General features: G+C 32.8%; 1 protein-coding gene across 1 annotated transcript; it reads right to left on the reverse strand.

Annotated features, from left to right (window-relative positions):
* Positions 1 to 279: 279 nt before the first annotated feature.
* Positions 280 to 3485, reverse strand: LOC127900665 (uncharacterized). The gene is made up of 2 exons (XM_052435851.1): positions 3039 to 3485; positions 280 to 2946 (listed from the first exon to the last, which is right to left on the reverse strand). The coding sequence occupies exons 1-2, from the start codon at positions 3483 to 3485 to the stop codon at positions 280 to 282; spliced, it is 3114 nt and encodes a 1037-aa protein (XP_052291811.1).
* Between the last annotated feature and the right edge of the window lie 21043 nt (positions 3486 to 24528).

Consider the following 24528-nt stretch of genomic DNA (forward strand, 5'->3'; position numbering starts at 1 on the left):
CCTCTGAGTGCGGGGTAATCCCAAAACAAAATCCATGCTAATGTCAGCCCAAGGTTGTGTTGGAATTGGCAGCGGCATATATAACCCAGCATTAGTTGCTGCACCCTTGGAAACTTGACAAATGCGACAAGTCTCAACATAGTGATAGACTTCACGCCTCATAGTAGGCCAAAAATAAGTGTTGGCGATTAGAGCCAGAGTTTTGTCACGACCCATGTGCCCTTCATTATGTAACTCTGAAATGATTTTCAATCTCAAACTTGAGTTAGGAACACACAACTAATTACTCTTGAAAAGGAATTCGTCATGTAAATGATAATCTGAGCGAAACCCTGCAACAACGTCTTCTAATATAGGAGCAAAGTAAGGATCAGAAGCATATAACTCTCGAAATGTGTCAAATCCAAGAACTTGATTATGCATCTGTGTCAATAACGAAGTTCGTCGACTAAGTGCATCTGCTGCCCGTTTGGATTCACCAGAGGTATGCTTCACCACAAAGGTAAATTGTTGAAGGAATGCTGTCCACGTGGCATGTCTGTGAGAGAGCTTGTCTTGACTATTGAGATACTTTAACGTGGCATGGTCAGTGTATAAAACAAAGTCTTTATGAATTAGATAATGTCGCCAATGTTTTAACGCTTGGACTACTGCGTAAAATTCCACGTCATAAGTGCTGTAGTGTGCCTTTGCTCCATTCAACTTCTCACTGAAATAAGCTATAGGCTTACCCTGTTGGCTAAGAACAGCTCCAATGCCGACCTTAGAAGCATCACAATGTACCTCAAAAGTGAGCGAAAAATCTGGTAGGGCAAGTACTGGGGCAGTAATCAACTTTTCTTTGATAATCTTGAATGCCTTAGTAGCTGCCTCTGTCCAAGAGAATTGTCCTCCTTTCATGCAATTTGTGATTGGTGCCATAATAGTACTGAAATGAGGAATGAATCGCCTGTAAAAAGAGGCCAATCCATGGAAACTTCTGGTGGCGGATAAAGTAGTTGGCTGAGGCCAATCTCGAATAGCATCCACTTTTGATTGGTCAACAGATATACCATCCTTCGACACCACATATCCCAAAAATAATACTTTCTCGGTCAAGAAAATACACTTGTTTACTGCTGTGTATAAACTTGTTGCTCTTAAGGCTAAAAGCACTCCTCTCAAATGTTGTAGATGTAACTCGTGACTGGTGCTATATATAAGTATATCATCGAAGTAAACAACCAAAAACTTTCCAATGAAAGGGCGAAGAACTTGATTCATGACTCGCATAAAAGTACTCGGAGCATTAGATAAGCCAAACGGCATTACCAACCACTCGTATAACCCTTCGCGAATTTTAAAAGCTGTTTTCCATTCATCTCCAGGCCGTATTCGAATTTGATGGTAGCCACTTTTCAAATCAAGTTTGGTAAAAATTGTTGCTCCACTGAGTTGATCTAACAAGTCGTCTAATCGAGGGATTGGAAAACGATATCGAACTGTAATTTTATTGATAGCTCGACTGTCCACGCACATCCTCCAAGAACCATATTTTTTTGGAGTCAATAAAGCAGGGACTGCACAGGGACTAAGACTTTCACGGATAAATCCCTTTTCTAGTAACTCTTCCACTTGGCGCCTTAATTCCTCATGTTCTGTAGGACTCATACGATAATGAGGTCGATTTGGTAATGTAGAACCTGGTATCAAATCAATTTGGTGTTGTATATCTCGAAGAGGTGGTAAACCCTGTGGTAGCTCATTAGGGAACAAATCTTGAAATTCCGCCAGAATAGGTGTCACAGCTTCAAGAATCTTCGAATCACCGTTACTCTCTTTTCCTAATAAAATGTAGACTCTCTTTGTCTCTGCTACAACATCTATAAATTGCTTCTTTCCTAACAAATAATTACCCAAGTCTTGCTGGAGAGTAAACTCTTTGTTAGGTAGGAGAACGATCTTGGTGTTGTTAAATATAAAGTTGTAGGTGTTTCTCTTCCCATCATGCACTACGTTTCGATCATATTGCCAAGGTCTACCCAGTAATAGATGACAAGCATCCATAGCCACAACATCACACCAAATTTTGTCTTTATAAATTGAACCAATGGATAAGGAAACTAAGCAATGTTTCGATACTGTCACTTGATTTCCCTTCTTCAGCCATGTGAGCTTGTATGGAGTTTGATGAGGTTCTGTCTTTAAATTTAGCTTTGTTATGGCTTCTTCCGAAATGACATTCTCGCAACTGCCGGAGTCTATGACCATACGACATACTTTACCCCCGATTGTGCAAGTAGTCTGAAAGATATTCTGTCGTAGCCACTTGTCTTTGTCTTGACCTTTAGGAGTGAAGAATGTGCGGTTCACGATCAACATTGGCCCGCTATCACCATGTTCTTCAACAGATTGAGCGCTACCACTACTATCAAAAGTTGGCTCTACAGCGAACTCTTCAGTTTCTTCCTCCTGGTAGTCTTCACTTTCCTCTATGCCTACGAATAAGCCTTTACCATATTTTCCTCCCTTTTTACATTCTGTCATTCGGTGCCCATTTTCTCCGTAATTAAAACAGCGTAATCCCGAACCCGATGATTGAGTTTTGCTATTTTGACCGATTTCACTAGGTTTACTAGTTTTATTTGGAGGATTTGGAGGAGTGAAATTACGAAATTGGGAAGTTGGGTTTGAATTATCACGAACAACACTTCGAGCACCCCGAAAGCTTGAGTCATTAGTACGTCGACTAAATTGCTTCTCCAACTGCAAGGCTTGTTGGTGTGCCTCTGAAACAGAGTATGGGTCAAGTAAATTTAATTGGTCTTGAAATTGAGATCGTAGGCCTCCAATGTAGCGGGAAACCTGTTGTTCTTCTGTCTCTGTCAAGTCATTGCGGGCCACCAACCAATAAAATTCTGTAGTGTAATCATCCACTGATCGATTACCTTGCCTTAAATTCTGTAGCTGTTGGTATAACAGTTTGGCGTAATTATGAGGCAAGAATGCTCCACGCAAGTGCTTCTTGAACTTTTCCCAAGAATCAATCTTCTTTTTGCCTTGCCTAATCCTTGTGAGCTTAGTTTGTTGCCACCAAGCTGCTGCTCTTCCACGAAATCGAGTTGCAGCAAGGAAACTAGTTTATTTTCAGGAACTTCTTTGTATTCGAAAACTTCCTCAATGGCGTTAATCCAGTCTAATAATTCTTCAGGTCGACCACTTCCTTGAAATTCGGGAATGTCAATTCTCAACCCAGATTCCCATCTTCTATCATCAGTAGACTCAGTTCTAGGTCGACGCCCAGAGAATGGGTTAGCAAAGCTTACACTTGATTTGTCTTCACATTCTGGAGTACGATGGCGTTCGTCAAGTAACTCTGCTATTCGTGCCATTTGTGCAGCTAACATATCAATTCTGGCTGTCATACTAGCCAGGGATTCATCTTTCGAAACATCTTCTTGATTGTAAGTTGTAGTATGAGCATCACGAGCTTTTCTTGGAGGCATTTTTTCAAATTCGGGTTTAAAAAGGTAGTGGGGTTAAACTGAAAGTAAATAAAATTTTAGGTCGAAACTGTAATTAAGCAAAAAGTTTTAGATTGCCGATGATGGTGGTCGGAAATCGAGTAAGGGTGGGTGGATCTGAAAGATTTTGGGTTGGTAAGATGATGGTGGTGGTTTGTCTGAAAAAGTGGGTTTTTTTAATTTTTTTTTTATTTTTAAGCTAAATGGAAAAAATCAAAAAGGGAAAAAGGAAAGGTTTGGTGGTAGATGGAGTTAGATTGGTGATACCAGGTTTTGGCTCTGATACCAAACTGATGCAGCGGAAGTTTAATGTTCAAAATATTCCATTGATTTTAGAGAATACCGGAACAAAAGAATAACTAAATTCACGTTGATTCAAAAGAATACCGCGAATTTAAGGATTAAGACTCGTTGATTCCGCAGAATACCGAGAATTAACTATTCAAATACTCACAAAGAGATTTGAAAATTGAAATATTATTAAACTCAAAAATCTCTGCTTTCAAAGGCTACAAGAGGGAGCTATTTATAGTAGTAGTAATTATCCTAATTCATGAAGTAAAACAAAATCCTAAATTGAAAGGGAAACAAAATTCTAAATTAGAAAGGAATTTAAAAGTCTTAAATTTTAGTTAATAAGGAAACTAATCCTAGTATAATATGGATTCCTACTCTTCATCAAAGTGTTTTTAACCATGTTGTGTATTTGAGGATTTGTTCATTTTAAGGGGAGACTGCCGAAATTTTTGCTCGCACAAAATTGGTAATATTTTTATCGAATTATTTTTGATGATCTTGTTTCGATTGCATTTATTTATTTTTTTTATGAAGGGGAAGATAAATATGATATGTTTTTGGATAAAATCATTTTGGTTAAAATTTTAAATTGGCCATATATTTAGGGGGAGCATACAATGTGATTTTGGATAATATGCGTTTTGAAATTTTTTGTTGTCTAAACGAGGAGACAAAATAATATGTCATTTCGATGTTGTCAAAAGGAGAAGAATAATATGCACTTTGAGTATTCTTTTGATGGTTGATATGTGATTATGGTGATGATTTTGAGATATGATGATGATTTGATTACATGATTTTTATGAGTTGTTGATTTGGTAATTGATGGAATGATGGTTCATGATTATTTTATGGTTAATTGGATGTTTGGTTATTATATGTTTCTCGATTAACTATTGACATATTATCAGTCTTAGCATGAATTTATAGTAATTTTGATGATGAAGGGGGAGAGATCATGTATTTTGAATATGGAGACATATAATATGTATTTTGATCTTGAAGTAGTTGTGCATGGTTTTGAAATATTAAGGGGGAGCTTACAAATTGTTATAGATCATATATTCAAGGGAGTTTATCTTTAAATTTTGATTTATATATTGAATTATATATGCCATGTATTAAGGGGAGTATAAATGCCAAAATACATGAGATGTTTGTCATCATCAAAAAGGGAGAGATTGTTAGCCTAAAGGGCTACACATTATGTAATTTTGATGATAACAAACATGTGTCTTAAGTGATTTTATAAATATTGTATTTCATATTTCACTAGTTCTTGAAGGATAACATTTATGATGAGGTGAATCGTGTGAAATCAAGCTCAAGACACTCAACGGACAACGGCGCGATCAAGAATAAAGTTTAAAGCTCAACAGACTAATTATTACGACAAATTCTTGTAAAGCTGGTATGATTTAATTGATGCATGATTTAGCATTTGAGAAGCTCAAGAGATTTATTTAAATAATTACTTTTCATAAACTAAAAGGTTTTATTTTTATAAGGTAAAGTATTTTGTGGATTTGAGTAATTTGGACTTAAATGAAAAGTTTTGCAATCTTTGATTTTAATAAGTATTATGTTGAATTTCAGAATTGGACCTTTTTCCAAACATTTGAAATGTTTTGGGCCATGCCATAATTTATGAATATTTTAGACTAAAGTCAAAGGTTTTGAGAACTTTGAAAAATATGGGTATTATGTTAACATTTTGAAAAAGGACCTCTTTGAAAATAATAATATATTTGGGGTCATATCATAATTTTAGAAAGTTTTGAAATGACAATCATTAATTATAAATTCTGAAATTGGACCTATTTGTAAAGTTTTATAATATTTTGGCCCATAATATAATTATAGAAAGTTTTGAGCAAAAGTGTAATTTCGGTGAACAGTGTTACTGTAGTAAAATTCAAAAATAACAGTAATATAACTGTTACAAGCGGTTAGCTGGATAAATCAAGCGGCTAACTGCTTGGTTGCGGGAATTTGTCTATAACGGCTAGTTTTCGGGCTAACTATAAAAACTCAACTCCAACTTCATTTTAAGGACTACTGCAACCATAAACAAGATCATATAACATATATTGAGCTTCCATTTCGCAAATCATCATTTATTGAATCATCAATGAGCTATAATTTGTTTATCCACTCTTAAAGAGAGTTTCATTATTGTAATTTTCATTTCTCATCAAATTGTGAGTGTACAAGTGTGAGAAACACTTGGGGTGAAGAGATTGGGGAGATTATCTCTTGATTGTAAAGGTCCATTGACACTTTGAAAGTCAATTGTAAACATTTGAAGCCTTGGGAGGCTTGGATAGTGAAATCCTCAAGCCGGGTGAGCTTGGAGGCGTGGACGTAGGCGGGGTTGCCGAACCACGTAAAAATCCTTCTGTTTGTTTTCTCTTCCCTAACTCTTTTAATATTGTGCTTGATTGAATTTATTGTTTTTGATTTGATTAAGGCAATAGATTGAATTGTTGTGTGGTTTGCTTAGCATAAGTTTTAAAAACTCAATTCACCCCCCTTCTTGGGTTGCATAACTTGCATTTCAACTACCTTATCTAAAGTGAAGCACTTTTTAACTGGTGGACCAAATGTGTAGAATAAAAGACCAGACAACATCACAAAAGCCCCACTTTGATAAAACATCATGAAAAACCACACAACAAAGGATTCTAAATTCTCAACAATATTTACTAATAAACCTTTCAACATTTTAGTTTAAGAATTAATGAGCTACCTACTAGAAAACTAGCATAAACAAAACTCAAACATACACAAAACAATCTAGTGCTTTCTAGTTCAAGCAAATTAAAAAAAAAACTATGGAAGATATAAGATTCACAAGCTTTGTGGATTAATTCTATATGTCAACTAGACTAAGGCCATTAAAGTGGGATGGCTTCTTTAATAACATAAATTAAAGTCACGAAGTACCACACATAGTACAAAGTGTGATGTCCAGGTTTTTATATATATGAAAGATGAATTTAAATGCTTTGGCTCATTGTCTGCAGCTATTTTCTGTATCTATTATAATCTTGATCGTATTTTATGATATATATATATATATATATATAGATATTTAGCACCACCACTGGATTTCTATTTTGATTGTGCACACAATATTCTAGTTCTGATTATGTTCTTAGCAGGGTCATTGGAAGTATAGGTGACACTATGTGACATGAGCAAACTTGTTTTTTATTGTGTATATATGATATACAATTTGTTTTCGTGATTAATTACGCTTTTGAAATTCTAAATAAATTATGAATTTATATCTTTCTGTTATAAAATGCATTTTGTAAAATTTATGATTTTTAATATATGTTTTGATAAGAAAAGGGCTTGCAATATTTTTTGAACTTGATAACTGTAGTGAGTGGCAATGGTTTTACTTACCAAGTTGACAGCACACTCCTCGTCATTACTTTTTGGAGATTGAGTAACTTGTTGAGAGGTGCACTTATCTTTGGACCTAGAAATTTATTTATTTTTGTTAGTAGAATAAGAGGAGAATGAACTTTTGTTTCCTTTAAGTTTGTTTGTCTTCCGAACTTGCAATTGGAGAGTTTTGAGACTTTGTTATATTTATGGCTTTGGTAAAAGGAAAATTCTTAGTATTAGGCTAGTCGATTTGTTTGAATAAACTTTGGCTCATTTCTAATTGAGGCTTTTGTGAAGGATTATTATTTATAAGTAACCTCCTTTACCACATGCTCCACACGTGTTGGATTTAGGGTATTAAAATTTGCTTCAAGTGAGGATGTTGTTTTTGTAGTTTTCATTGGTAACTTATCAATACTAGACTTATATAAATCAAAGATGAACTTAGAAAATGGTAAAAGTGGCTATAAATAAGGTTAAAATTCTCAAATTTGAAATTAATTCGTATGACTTGAAAATTGAACAAATTAGCCATAAATTTGTTTCAACCATCGAAGATAGTTTTAAACAAATTTTAAGTTCAACAAAACCTTGACCCAATGTTTAAGAAACTTAATATAGGCCCAATCAACATTTTTCTTTGTTCCAATAGAAATATTCAGTCAATAATGATTTATTAATATAGTTTATGACTGCCCAACCCTTACCCTTTAAATGAAAAAAAAATTAACATATTTTACGAAATGTTAAAATAATTAGCCAGCTGTAAGGTAATAAGAATATAGTTATCGAATTTTTTATTATTATTTCTTTTTGAATGGGAATAGTTGGACATTTGAAGGCATATAATTACGAAAAATAGTCTAATAAAACAAATCAGAGTTTCTAACAAATAAAACAAATTTATAAGTTTAAGAATTGAAATTAAGGTAAAAGGTTTTGTGGAGCAAATGATTTTAAGATCGTTCTCCATTTTTTCAAAATATATACTTTTAGAGAGCAATGATGGTTCTAACTTCTAACTACCTTTTGTTATCAACTATTTTTAGTGACACTTGTATGAAAGTTGGTTTTCTTCATTTCCAAAAAAATGTCTTTTAATTAGGGAAGTTATAAAATTTTTCATTAATTTAGTTTGTTTTTCCATTATATATAAGACATAATTGAAGGAATATGTATATTAAACATTATTTTAGCAAGGGAGAAGAGAAAAAGAGTAATTAAAATCATGAAGAAGTTCATTGTTCTCATTCTTTTCTTCACTTTTTTTCTATGTCTTATGAATCTTTCTCAAGGTAAATATAGTATCCCAAAAAGTTATTTCTAAATTTGTTTTAATATGAGAATACTGACATTTTAACGATTTTTATGTTTCTTTGCAAGAAAAGGACAACTAAAATTCTGTCCTAAACACATGACAATTCCTGGCGTTTGTCCCAAGGATCCTAAGGAAGCAGAATTCGTGTGCCTTAAAGCCTTCTTCGATAAATATGGAGCAACAAAGAGCCCAGATAATTGTCTATGCAAACCATCAACTGGCAACCAGCACATCTGCCAGTGTGACATTATTTGCGATCCACCACCACCTAAACGAACTTAATTATGGTGTCCAATAGTATAAAGAATGAAGATCACTAAATCTACGATATCGATATTAACCTATTGTTAAATCATAGATAGATAATGATACGGTGGTTTGTAATAATAAATCATAATATTTACTTAAGTAATTAATCGCTATGGTTGAGAAACATTTGTATATGAAACAATGGGTAATTTCATTACAATGTCAGATTAGTAAAAAGAAAAATTGCTTTTACACTATTGAATATAAATAAATCTAGTCGAATAAGTTTTCTTTTAATCCTAATAACCATGTTAAAAACAAAACTTCTAATTAAGATATAAAACTTTTTGTGTGCGCCTTTTTCTTCCCCTTAAACAACTAATAACTTAAGGCTAAAGTTTTAGTGTCGGGCCTCAATGCCTAGCATTGTGCCAATTTTTATTTGTAGCTGTTGGATTCAAGTAAAATGAGTCCAACGGTTGAGATTAAATTAAAAATAAAAAGTAACGGGTTACTTGTTAAATGGTTGCTGAAATCCATTACGTTTTCCCTCCTTCAAATCTCAAACATCTCTTTTACCTCTCTTACTATCACTCTCTGAAATATTGATTTGTCTCTTGGATTGTTTACTAATCACATAAAATTGAAGCTACCATGTAACACACGGAGAACAACAAGTCAAATCCATCAATCAGTTGGTGTCATCTTGAGATGTTCTCTTTCATTTTTTAGTTAAAGACAAGGTAATGATGATTCTTGTGTTTTTGTGGTGACTATTGAAAATGATATGTGAGAGAATTACGGGTTTATGTGTTATATTAAATTGTTGATGATATGTGAAATAATTAGGGATTTATAGGCTGATAGGTAGTGAGAATTATGATGATGACTTTAAGTTCCTCTTTTCTTTGCCTCTTCTAAGAACTGTATTATATCCCACAAGTGCCACTTACATCAATACGATGTACCTCCATGTCCTGAAAGGTAGTATGAAGAATGAAGATCACTAAATCCACGATATCTATATTAACCTATTGTTAAATCATAGATAGATACTAATACGGTGGTTTGTAATAATAAATCTTAATATTTACTTACTATGGTAGAGAAATATTTAACTAATTAGTTACTGGGGTTGAGAAATATATGTATATGAAACATGGGTAAGTTCATTACTACGTTGGATTACTAAAAAAGAAAAATTACTTATACACTATTGAATAAATCTGGTCGAATAATTTTTCTTTTAACCCTAATAATGATGTTAAAAAAGAAAAAAAGAAAAACAAATACTTCTAATTAAGATTTAGAACTTTTGTGTGTGCTTTTTTTTTAACAATCAATAACTTCATTATAATTAAAGTGCGCACAAACGTTCTAAAAAGTTATCCAGCTAAATAACAGAATTTAAAAGAGCTAACTTGGCTAGTACATGGCTTGAGCTATTTAAAATTACACAAAATATGATGAATTTGAAAAGCGTATCGTCGTTCCATGGGTTGTAAAATATTAGCAATAACTTAGAAAATACTAATTGCGAAAATAGTAGCAACCCTAACATACCCATGACAATCACACATCACAACACCTAAACCCATGACATCATCCGCACAATCAACAGTGATGATGCCAGCCTCACAATGAAACTTTGAGACCGACGTTCAGTTTAAAGTTTCAATTTCCCAACATAGTGTTTTTCCTTTTTTAAAAGAGGATCATTGGATTTCACCCCATTCCACATATTAAATATACTTGCTATATTCCTACCAATAGACATAGTAATCTCTAAGTACCTATGACTAGACAAATCCTTAATGCAAGGAATAAATAAATAACAATATTATTGACGCACATATGTAATGATAAAAGTCCTAACATTTTTTCAGTTGCAATAAAAATGCTTAGACAAAAAAGAAAAAAAATCCTCAGTTTCACGTTATTTGTTTCAGCAATCTGAGAAAGCAAAAATCACTTGTTGAAAAAGCTTAATTGCTCACTTTTAGTAATTTTAATCTTTTGCATTTGCTAATTGGTCAATCTCCATAATGTTCTTTCTCTTGTTAAAAGCTTGGAAAAGCTATCAAGGGAACGATTTTAGCAATCCAAGCGATGGATAGACCTTTCTAAACTTGCTCATTTATTTGGTTTTGGATATGGAATTGATGTTGTTTGCTGCCAATGAAGAGATTTGATCAAATTGTTTCTAAAAGAATAAAATTGTTTCTAATAGATGACAATAAATAACTGTCATAAAAGGGGATGTATGATAAACTTATCTGTCATCTTTATCACTGTCATTAATTCATGACAGAATATTTTCCGTCATGAATTCATGATGATTTTTCACAGTCACATATCTGTCACACAATATTTTAATGAGAAATTAAAATTATTTAAATTTTTGGCATTTTTAAACTTTTTGGCTGTAAATTGGTATTATCTGAATATTAAAATTACTTAAAAGCATTATTTTTTAATTGTATTGTTATTATTATTTGTGTTGAATTATTATTATTATTAGAATTCTCAAATTCTGCAAATTTGTTTTTAGAATAAATTTATAAATCTAAAATAAATACAAAATATGATACAAAAAATTAAAGAATCCAATTAATAAAACCTGGATATCCATTTAACCATATAATCCATATCATTGAGGTATTCAAGCAACAACAACCCAAAATTTCAGAAAATATCCTAAACAGCCTCTCCATTCTTTTGCCATGCCCTCAATTGTTGGCCTTAGAATACTAGTCCCGTAACTCTGCATCTTATTCCTGTTCAAGAAAAGAATTAGAGCAATAATCAGTTTAACTATGAACGAACATGCATACCTTAATAATAGTTTACAGTCTAATAATTGTGCATAGCTATTTTTTTATAAGTTTAACTATCCAATGAAAATATCTATCGTAGCCCCAAAGAAAAAAAGAACACAGAAGGTAAAAGAAAGCAAAATTGACAATTTAATTGGCTAATTTAATAAAAGGAGAAAAAAGTTCATCACATGTTACTATATTGCCAATAAATGTAATTAACACATTTTCTTAAGAACTCTATCTCCGCTATATTTTAACATTAGTAATTTTACCGCAAGCCAACACATAAAAATTACAAAACCATATTCACAAATAAAGTATTTGTAACAACACTCAAATTTTGTCAGATGCAATAGGGGTATCCATCTCAAAACTAGTTCTAAAATAGAAGAAAGCAAGGCATTAGAAAGATTATAACTCAATGAAACACATAAAAACTTCAAGAAATTATAATTAAACATCAAATACAAATTCCACTACTACAGTAAGTGAGATAGATGACATTCAATAGACGACTCACATCTAAACAATTGTTATCTTTTCTTTTAGATGACTTTTTCTATAGTTAGAGAGTCATCTATGATAATTTTAATTGGATAGGAAGTTAAAAGATGACTCGTTATACAAAAACACGTCATATTTTATAAGGTAAAGATATGACTCATAATTTAAAAAATGTCATTTTTATATAGATGTATAAATAAAAAAATCACCCTAAGTTCCCTCAAATCCCTAATTTCTTCGAGTTGTATCTCTCTCTCTCTCTCTCTCTCTCTCTCTCTTTCATTTTTCTCTTCTCAAAATTCCTTCTCAAAACTTATCACTAAAAATACCACCCTTTTGCAACTGTCCCCAAATAATCAACCCTAATTTCATCTCTTCTACAGTTACTATTCTAAATTTACAGCCGCCACTCTTGAAGAGTGAAGAAACGCAAAGTGGGAGTGAAGAGAGAGAAAATGGTGAAGTAAATCTCAATCAAGAACCGCGAAGAACAAGTCAAAAATTGAAGATTTGGAAGTTTGGGTTCACATCTTCCAGAAAAGGAATAAAGCATTTGACACTTTTGTTTTTAAAAAGCTTGGATCTTTACAATGAGGTGTTTTCTATTTCTTTAATTTGTTTAATTCATTGAAAAATAATGATGATTCGGTTATTTAGGGATAGTCACGTGAATGAGATCTTTGTTTTTCCTTTTTTCATAATTCATGTTTGAATGTTAGATCTAGAATCAATACAGTGAAAAAGAAATAGTAGATTTTGAAAATTTGAGTAAATGTCGGGTATTTCAAGGATGGGGTTTTTCATTTATTACTATTGTAATTGTTGTTGCTATAATTATTATTATTTAGATTGATTGAAATTTGGATATATATTTAAAGGGAAAGGAGAAAATTGGATATTTAGATATTTATTATACTGTAGTAAAAATTGATTAATTGTTTATAAATTATAACAATCAATATGATGATTCTTTAGTGTAAGTAGTCATAGTTTCATAAAAATGAAATCTACTTTGATTTAGTACATGATTTGTGACTCTCGAGATGATGAAATCCTTGCTAAGAATAGTTTTATCATGCCATTGTTATCACTTAAGTTGAAAAGAGAAACAAAAATTATGAGACTAGTTGAATAACTAACTTCACAATACTAGAAAAAATTAAGTTCAGGTTACTAATGATTATCGGATTTGGTAAGTCTAGTCTCTAAGAGGTAAAAGCAAGAAATCGCATTATAACAATATCAAGTTTATTATTTGATTAATTATGCTTAGCATTTAAATTTTTGTTATAAAGAAATGCTATTATGTTTTGACATATATAGTGCACATCTCTTTATGAACTTAACCAATGTTTGAAGAACTTTGTATTACTGTAAGTTCTAATCATCCCTTCTTCTTTTTTTAATAATTCTATTGTTAATCGTAATGCACGTTTATGTATATTGTACATGGTTGGATAAGGTAATTATTTAAAATGTTTTGAAAACTTTAATAGTGTTGTGTCCATTGATATTGGCTATTTTGCATATGGTAGTTGGTTGGATAAGATGCTTGCACCTCAAGACAATGTTAATAAAGTCAACAGTAACTTAATGAGCAAAGTAGATATAGAAGAATAGTTTTGCCTAAATTCAACAGATAGTTCAATGAGTTTGGCAAGATATGTATATAAATTATAAGTAATTTTTATTTATTTGCATCTTTCATATTGGTTATGTGCACACATAATTCTTGCATTATTTTTAACTATTTTAATTTAGTATTGCAGTATTGTTGCTGGATTAAGAATGTTGATAGTTGCCTCGGAGATGGAGTTTTGATGCTTGTGAAGAATGTCATTTTCTTTGTAAATAATTTTTTTTTTTTAATGTACAATGTAATGGATACCCAATTTGGGATGTGTCAAAATGATAGACTTTTTATTGTGATACAGGAATTATTAGTAATTTGAATTTTAAATACTATTTGTTGTACAATAAATTTATGTACTTCTCCAGAGGCTTGATAATGCAGTTTTTGCTAATCCATATTAGCTTAATACGAAAATTAGGCAGTAGATTCAGATATTTCAAAATATTTTCTAATTTAAAATGACATTAATTAATTTAAAAATATTACCTTTATTATTCAAAGATGACTCCCAATACAAAAGCTAGTCATTTGTTCAAATAAAGTTGACAGCTGCTAAAAAAAAGTCATCTCTTTAGGAATTATGGAGTACAAATATATTATTTGATGACTGCTATTTTATAATATGAGTCATCTATAAAGCAATATAGATAACTCGTAAAAGACGTCATCTATTATTACCCACTTTCGATGACTATTACAAAGATGACTTTTTTTATCACGTCATTTAATACTTATTTTAAGAGTCATCTTTATCGTTTATTGTAGTAGTGTTCATAGAGTTCAAGCAAAAGACAGATATCTAAATATTTATTCAAATACTTGATTAAGAATTTCTAAAGTAATCCAATTCGTTCGCCTTGAACAAAATCATTAATGGCACTACCTTATCTAAAGTTAAGCACTTTTTAACTGGTGGACCAAATGAGTAGCATAAAGACCAGACAACATCACAAAAGCCCCGATTTGATAAAACATCATGAAAAACAACACAACAAAGGATTCTAAATTCTCAACAATATTTACTAATAAACCTTTCAACATTTCAGTTTAAGAATTAATGAGCTACCTACTAGAAAACTAGCATAAACAACACTCAAACATACACAAAACAATCTAGTTCTTTCTAGTTCAAGCAAATAAAAAAAAAAAACTATGGAAGATATAAGATTCCCAAGCTTTGTGGATTTAATTCTATATGTCAACTGGACTAAGGCCATTAAAGTGGGATGGCTTCTTTAATAACATACATTAAAGTCAAGAAGTACCACACATAGTACAAAGTGTGATGTCCAGGCTTTTATATGTATGAAAGATGAATTTAAATGCTTTGGCTCATTGTCTGCGGCTATTTTCTGTAGCTATTATAATCTTGTGTGTGTGTGTGTGTGTTTAGCACCACCATTGGATTTCTATTTTGATTGTGCACACAATATTCTGGTTCTAATTATGTTCTTAGCAGGGTCATTGGAAGTATAGTTGACACTATGTCACATGAGCTAACTTTTTTTTTATTTTGTATATATGATATACAATTTGTTTTCGCGATTAATTACGCTTTTGAAATTCTAAATAAATTATGAATTTATATTCTGCTATAAAATGCATTCTATAAAATTTATGATTTTTAATACATGTTTTGATAAGAAAAGGGCTTGCAATATTTTTTGAACTTGATAACTGTAGTGAGTGGCAATGGTTTTACTTACCAAGTTGACAGCGCACTCCTCGTCATTACTTTTTGGAGATTGAGTAACTTGTTGAGAGGTGCGCTTATCTTTGGACCTATAAATTTATTTATTTTTGTTAGTAGAATAAGAGGAGAATGAATGTTTGTTTCCTTTAAGTTTGTTTATCTTCTGAACTTGCAATTGGAGAGTTTTGGGACTTTGTTATATTTATGGCTTTGGAAAAAGGAAAATCCTTAGTATTAGGCTAGCTGTTGTGCAAATTTTATTGAACTTGCAAGCGCACGAATCTATTGTAGAATACATTAATGGTGACGAGTGTCGATCCTACGAGGAGGTGGATTTTAATTATATGTAGAATTAACTTTCTATGAGGGTGATTGGATTTGTGGTGAAAATGATTTGGAATATTCTAAAATTAAAATTAAAATGACGAGAATAAATTGAAGAGGAAACTATTATAATTGAAGCACTTGGGTATCTGGATCCGCAACAACATGCACCATGGGTTAAATATTTCTTATTAATACCAATTAAATCATGAAGGAGATTTCCACTCCTCATAAACCACACTCTAATTAATATGGTGGTAAGGGCTTATCGTGTCAAATAATAATAACCTTGTACTAGGGAGCCGGTGAAACCAAGGCGGTATCTAGACAAGATTATTACTATTTGTCAACGAAAAGTCAAAACATCCACAAAAATTAAAGGGGAAGAGAAAATAAATTCACCAAATAAAGGCCATGGCACATGTTGAGACTTCACCTTCAACCCAAGTTTGAAAGAAAATTAGCTACTCATAATTGAACTAGGGGTAAAATGGAAATTTATTAAAATACATAGAAAATACAAGATGGAGAAGGAATTACAGAAAATGGAGCTCAACAATGAATTCAGAGATACCAAATTCGGGGGAGAGAGCCCCCTTTTTATAGATACACTGAGTAAATCATGACCATCGAATAAAAAACATTTTAGACGCTCAGGATTGCGCCACTTAATCAGTCAACAGTACGCGGTTTGACCACGTGGTTTGAATAGTGACACGGTTTGACCACGCGGTTTGAATATTAACGAAGTTTGAACAATGACGCAGTTTGGTTGAAAATAATCCTGTGTATATGCATGTACCATACGTACGATTTTTGGTCCACTAACATGCTGCCACGTCACCGATCAACAGTGCATAAGAATTTTATTCAATAGAATCATGACAGCTCATCAGTCAATGCCACATCATCGGTCAATGCCACGTCATCATTCCGTATATGTGAACAGTGTCGTGAACAGTAACATGGACAATACCGTACATGTGAATAGTACCGTACATGTGAACAGTGACAGTTTTTCTTTTATGCTCCTCATAAGGTGTTCGACTGTCCTGAGTTTAAAAGTGATGTCTGTTTTGTTATCTGATCTCTCGTTCATTGTGAAATGATCATAATGCCCCTAAAATACATAAAATACTTAATTAAAATAAAACACACATAATTAAATCACAAGAGGTTTAAATACATAAAAGTAAGAGTGTTAGTAAGACTTGAAATGTAAAATGACGATTTTCTCCTTTATAAATATACATTTTCTAACACTCAACATACCCCTCAACCAGCTTATTGCTAGTCCCTAGCAAATAAAGCAAAAACAAAATTCAAACCCAAAATGATTGTTTTTTAAACACTCGTGTTTATTTTATCAGACTAATGATAGTAATCAAAATAAAAGTATAAGCATTATCTCCAGTCTACATAAACTTCACACCCACATCAACCATCCACATGAATCAGCCCAGTAGACTTTGTCACAACTACTTTCAAAAATGATATGTCAAATCCCAAAATCTCACTAGAAGTAGTGACACTCTTACAAGGAAATTAAACCCAATAAAAATAGTCACTTCAATGAATGCTAAATTTGAGAGAAAATAATAAAGAAATGATATCACACACTCTCACCAAGATGAAAGAAATATGCCCACAGCTTAGAAATAATACGATTTTAAGTCAAACAAAAATGCTAGTCAACCCAATTTATTTATTTTTTCTTCTTTTTTTCTTTTTTTTTATGCACCACTACATCTTTTTAGCCCATATAACTAGCTTCTACTTCAGACTATAGCTCCCTAAAATTAGGAAAAACTTTTATTAGAATGTAACGTAGGCTAAGGACATGGCTAACAAATGAAGGAAAATAGGAAAAAATAAAATATATGTTTAAGGAAAAGTAGAAATCTTTTGGAAATTACAAGGTGGATTTCACCTATTATTTTTTTTCTTTTTTTTAAACAACAATTTTTTTTAATTTTTTTTTCTTTTGTTTGGCACAATTTCACTAAACAAAATAATTATTTACATTTTTCACAAACATAAATAGGTGATGGAACTTGTAAGATATCGGGTAATACTCCAAATTGGAGTGGGTCAAGATGATAAGTTTGACAAAGAAATTTTTTTTTTAAAGGCTCAAAAGGGTTAACTATGGATTTTTCACAAATGGGATGGCTAGAAAGGCTCAAACGGGTCAAAGATGGCTTTTCCATCGTCTTTTAGGGCTCCAAATAATCTTCCATATCTACTAGTTAGATGGACCTCAAGATGTAGCAACACACATTTTTTTTTCTTTTTTTCTATCTTAACTTTTTTTTCTTTTTAGAGGGTTGACTCAAAAGAAATCTAGAGATCATATATAAAATAGTAAACTGCTAAGTTGTATGAAGAATGGACAAAATGAGTTACTCTCCAAGAAAAATAACAGGCTCAAAAACTCACTTGGTATTTATTATGATATGTGCATTCCTTCAAGTAACTCATATTTGTCTCCGACATTAACATATAGAATAGCAAACATAGCATAACATTACTTAAGACCAAAGATAATACAAATACTAAAATTTGAAAGTCATCATATCATCCAATATAAAAAAAATCACACAATTTTTTTTTTAAATGACAATCTACCCCCAACCTATTCTAAACATGAAAAGAAAATATGCATGCAGAAAGGTGAAAAATGATGCCGAAAAGCTAATTAGAAAAGTTACACTTAAAATGATAGAAAAAGAAAATGGTTTTTTTTTTTAACGAAGATGCGTTTCTAGAGGCACTACACTCCATAATCAACCATCTTCGACTCAAAAATTTGAAAGTGTATATTTATAAAGGAGAAATTAAACAGAAGAACAAAAATTATTGTCAAAACTTAATAAAGAAAAAGAAAATGTCTGGAATTTTATTTATTTTATTTATTTTATTTATTTATTTATTTTTTGAAACGAAGAAGATGCGTTTCTAGAGTCACTACACTCCATATTCAGTCATCTTCAACACAAAAAAGTTAGCCACGGTTAGTCTCTACAGCAAAAATTTAGTAAAAACTTAACCAAGATTCCACAATTGTCGACTATTCCCTCCCCCAACCAGAATGAAACATTGTCCTCAATGTTTTAAAGGAAAGAAGTAGAGTTTAGAAGACATCACTTGACTGGTGTAACACAGAAGAAAATATTTACAAGCGGAGAGTTAAATCTAATTTGTACTTCTTATTGTGGCTACTGTTACCATCATTATTTGGACTCTCCAACACAAAGGTCCAGGGGTTTGGCTTCGATCTATAAGCTTGTAACAGATCAAGTAACTCATTAGCAGTATAAGCACAAATAAAAAGCTTTTTCGCTGCCGAAGGAATGAAATCGTTTTTTATTGCATGGTTAAGAAATGCGATGAAACCATCATAAAAGTTATTGACATTTAGCAAGCCAATGGGTTTCTGGTGAATGTGCAGATAGGCCCAAGATGCTAATGTGATAAGTGTCTCTAGAGTTGCAAGATCTCCTGGTAAGAAAATAAAAGCATCAGCATGATTAAGCATTTCAATTATTCTTTCTTGCATACCTGAAACGACTAACTCTTCTCCAGTCGGTGAGTCAGACAAACTGCCCAAAGGTTTTAGGGCTCTTGGAACGATGCCTAACACTTGGCTTCCTCTGATAAAAGCAGCTTCTGAGACCAATTTTGATAACCCTCAGTTACCTCCTCCATACACCAAGTGTAATTTTCTCTTTGCTATACTTCGACCAAGATCTATGGCTGCTTCAACGAACTCTTTATGTTTGCCATAGTTAAATCCAAAAAGCACACAAATATTCTTGAATTGTTTATTGAGAGTAGCTGCCATTGGAATACTTCTCAAAAACAATTTGTGAGTACTTAACAAAACAAATCATATTTAAAAATCTTTGTGACAGTGGGTCACAGCTGTGTATAAGGAAGTATGTCAGTGTCAATTAATGCGTAAAGCACATGGCTCGAGAGTAAAAAAGGAAATAGTAAAAAGAAAAAAGTAAATAGTGATAAAATAAAATTATTAAAGACAATAATGCAAATGATAAAAAAATAATGAAGTAAAAGGATATTTACAGGTAGTTGCGACTGTGGCTCACATCTTCCTCTGATTTTACGTCCAGAAACGGCTTGAACGCCCGCTATGGGTCGATGATGGGCTTCCCATCCAGTTTTCTTATAAACTGGCAAACAGAGTTGTTTATAGTCAGATTCCCGAGACTATATCATTCATGCTCTTTCTGGAATAATGGCCATAACTAGAGAATCGTTCTTTGTACATATCCACTATGATGCGTTTCAAGAGACAAAAGGATATCATTCAATGACTCCTTATTCAAGTCATCCCTAATGAATTGAATCTTATCTTCCCTGTTATCAGACACCATTCCTAAAGAACATGGTTTTTTATCGCATCTCATTCTGGCACACTTGTGACAAGCAACAAAAATTCTTCGAGCTCTTCGTTTTCTTGCATAATTTCCTTTACCACAACCAGGCATGTATGCAATAAATTTTGAAGGTAACTCACCTGCCAATTGCACTTTGGCCTTGATTAACCAGCGGATATCAGCAGGTATGTTATTCCTCATGAGCAATCGCATACGTTCGGACCGAGCTTTATAGATTGTAAAGAGGGCATTCTGAGGAAGTAAAGGGAATCGATTGTGAAGCTTTGGTAAAATCTCGTTTCTGTCCATACCTTCGCCTCAGAATATTAGTTATTATGGCAAACTGAAGTAACCGACTTGATTGTCACGGAGTACCGTTATCTGCCACTTTACCGGGGTAACAAACTAAAGCACATAAACAAAGAAAAACAAACTTAAAACACATAAATAAACTTACAATCGTCCTCTTATTGAATTTACCTCAAGCTCCAACTGGATGTTGTAGACACCTCTCTCAATGTCTCTCAGTCGCCTTTCTAAATCCTAAACATGGGATACTAACTCTGGTGGTTGCAGAGACCAAATATGATGTGTTTTACAAAATTGAATCTGCCTTTTGAGATGAGATATTACACGTTGAAGTCATTTAAGAATGTCTAAGAGGAACTGTTTAGCTATGACGCTCATGATTAACAATGATAAGAGAAAACTTAATGGTTAAACAAACACACTTATGCAAAAATAATTTCAATTAGCAAAAGAATAGTAAAAGAAAGAAAAAAATCAAATCACCAAAAAGAAAGAAAAAAAACTCAATTCAAATATAGTGGGTCACTCAAATTTATTTCGGTGTCCTCTCCATGTGGTTGGTACTCTAGATATGGCTTTAATCTTTAACCATTAACTTTAAACGTGACACCGTTCTTTGGGTTCTTAATTTCAATTGCCCCACGTGGAAAAACAGTGTGAACAATAAAGGGGCCAGACCATCGAAAGCGTAACTTACCTAGGAATAGATGCAAGCGAGAATTGAATAAAAGCACTTTCTGACCTGGAGTGAAAGATTTTCTCATAATTTACTTGTCATGAAAGACTTTCATTTGCTGCTTGTAAATTTTGGCATTTTCGTATGCATCATTGCGAATTTCTTTAAGTTCTGCCAGTTGTAATCTTCTTTTTTAGCTAGCTTGCCTCATGTAAAAGTTGAATTTCTTGATGGCCCAGTATGCACGATGCTTGAGTTCCACAAGTAGGTAGCAAGCTTTTCCATACACTAGCCTGTAGGGTGACATCCCAATCGGGGTCTTGAAAGTTGTTCTATACACCCATAATGCATCATCGAGTCTTAATGACCAATCTTTTATGTCTGACATCACCGTTTTTTCTCATATGTGCTTTATTTCTCGATTGGAGATCTCAACTTGGCCACTGGTTTGCGGATGATATAGGGTCGCCACTTTATGAGTGATGGAGTATTTTGTCAAAAGTGCTTTGAATGCTTTGTTACAAAAGTGAGCACCACCATCACTGATTATTGCTTGAGGGAATCCAAAGCGTGAAACAATGTTGCTTTTCAAAAATTCTATCACCACCTTGTGATAATTGGTTCTACACGAAATTGCTTCTACCCATTTCGATACGTAGTCAACAACAACCAATATGTATTGATGGCCAAAAGAAGGGGGAAAGGGTCCCATGAAGTCGATAACCCATACATAAAAAATCTCAACCACTAAAATTGGATTTAGTGACATCATATTCCTTCGTGTAATGCTCTCCATTCGTTGACACTTATCACATGAAGAACAGAAAGTTTAAGCGTTTAGTTGCTGTTTTCTTAGCACTGAAATGGCCTCCACAAGCTTGTTCATGGCAGAATGAAAAAATATTCTGAATTTCTCTTTCTGGGACACATCGTCTAACAATTTGATCTGCACAATACTTGAATAAATAAGGGTCATCCCAAAGGAAATTCTTTATTTTTGCCAAAAAATTGGCCTTGTCTTGCTTGGTCCAATGCTCTAGAAGTTGACCTATAACAAGATAATTAACTATATCAGCATACCAAGGTAATACTTCCACACTCATTAATTGTTCATCTGGAAATGACTCATTCAATGTTAATGGCTCTGTAATTGTGTCAAAATGAAGACGAGAGAGATGGTCAGCCACAACATTTTCTGTGCCTTTTTTATCTTTAAATTCCAAATCGAATTCTTGCAAAAGTAACACCCAACGAATTAGCCTAGCTTTTGCATCTTTCTTTGTGAGAAGATATTTAAGAGCAGCATGATCTGTGAATACAATTATTTTACAACCAATGAGATAAGATCGAAAATTTTCTAATGCAAACACTACTGCTAACATTTCTTTTTCAGTAGTTGAATAGTTCAACTGTGCATCATTCAATGTCATACTAGCATAGTAAACATAGAGAATTCGATCAACCCTTTGTCCTAATACTGCCCCTACTGCATAATCAGATGCATCACACATAAGCTCAAATGGTAAGCTCCAGTTTGGGGGCTGAATGATGGGTGATGTCAACAACTACTTTAATTTTTCAAATGCCACAAGACATGAATCATCAAAGATAAAATGTACATCCTTAGCAAGTAGATTGCATAAGGGTTTAGAAACTTTGCTAAAATATTTAATGAAACGTCTATAAAAACCAGCATGCCCAATGAAAGATCTTACTTCTCTGACTGTTTTAGGTAGAGGAAGATTGGAAATGAGATCTACCTTTGCTTTGTCAACCTCAATACATTTGCTTGAAATAATGTGACCGAGAATAATACATTGTTTTACTATAAAATGACACTTCTCCCAATTTAAGACTAAGTTCTTCTCGATACATCTCTGCAGAACTAGTGTTAGATGAAATGAAGTGCTTGGGTATCTGGATTTGCATCAACATGCACCATGGGCTAAATATTCCTTATTAGTGCCAATTAAATCATGAGGGGGGAATCCACATCTCACAAACCACACTCTAATCAATATGGTGCTAAGGGCTTATCATGCCAAATAATAATAACCTTGTACTAGGAGCCGGTGAAATCAGGGCGGTATCTAGACAAGATTATTACTATTTATCGACAAAAAGTCAAAACATCCACAAAAATTTGAAGGGAAGAGAAAATACATTTACCAAATAAAGCCCATGGCATATGTTGAGACTTCACCTTCACCCCAAGCTTAAAAGAAAATTAGCTACTCATAATTGAAGTAGGGGCAAAATGAAAATTTATTAAAATACGTAGAAAATACAAGATGGAGAAGGAATTACAAAAAATTGAACTAAAAAATGAATTCAGGGATACCAAATTAGGGGGGAGAGCCCTCTTTTTTTAGATACATTGAGTAAATCATGGCCATCGAATTAAGAACATTTCAAACGCTCAGGATTGCGCCACGTCATCAGTCAATAGTACGCGGTTTGACCACATGGTTTGAACAGTAACGCGGTTTGGTTGTAAGTTATCCTGTGTATATGCATGTACCGTACGCACAATTTTTAGTCCATTGATATGCTGCTACGTCACAGATCAACAGTACATAAGAATTTTAGTCCAATAGAATCGTGACACCTCATCAGTCAATGCCATGTCATCGATCCGTCTATGTGAATAGTGTCGTGAACAGTAACATAGACAGTACCGTACATGTGAATAGTATAACACATGTGAACAGTATCATTTTTCCTTTTATGGTCCTCTTGAGGTTTTAGACTGTCCTGAGTTCAAAAGTGATGTCTATTTTGCTATCTAATCTCTCGTTCATTGTGAAATGACCATGATGCCCCTAAATCATAAGAAGCTTAAATACATAAAAGTAAGGATGTTACTAAGACTTGAAATGTAAAATGATGATTTTCTCCTTTATAAATATACATTTTCTAACACAACACTTGCAATTGGAAAGTTTTGAGACTTTGTTATATTTATGGATTTGGAAAAAGGAAAATCCTTAGTATTAGGCTAGTGGATTTGTTTGAATAAACTTTGGCTCAGTTCTAATTGAGGCTTTTGTGAAGGATTATTATTTATAAGTAACCTCCTTTACCACATGCTCCACACGTGTTGGATTTAGGGTATTACAATTTGAGAAAATGAGTAATCAAAATCATGAAGAAGTTTATTGTTCTCATTCTTTTCTTCACTTTTTTTTCTATGTCTTATGAATCTTTCTCAAGGTAAATATAGTATCCCAAAGAGTTATTTTTAAATTTGTTTTAATATGAGAATACTCACATTTTAACGATTTTTATGTTTCTTTGCAAGAAAAGGACAACTAAAATTCTATACTAAACACATGACAATTCCTGGCGTTTGTCCTAAGGATCCTAAGGAAGCAGAATTCGTGTGCCTTAAAGCCTTCTTCGAT

The sequence above is a fragment of the Citrus sinensis genome, chromosome 3, assembly GCF_022201045.2.
Source record: "Citrus sinensis cultivar Valencia sweet orange chromosome 3, DVS_A1.0, whole genome shotgun sequence".
Taxonomy (NCBI): Eukaryota; Viridiplantae; Streptophyta; class Magnoliopsida; order Sapindales; family Rutaceae; genus Citrus; species Citrus sinensis.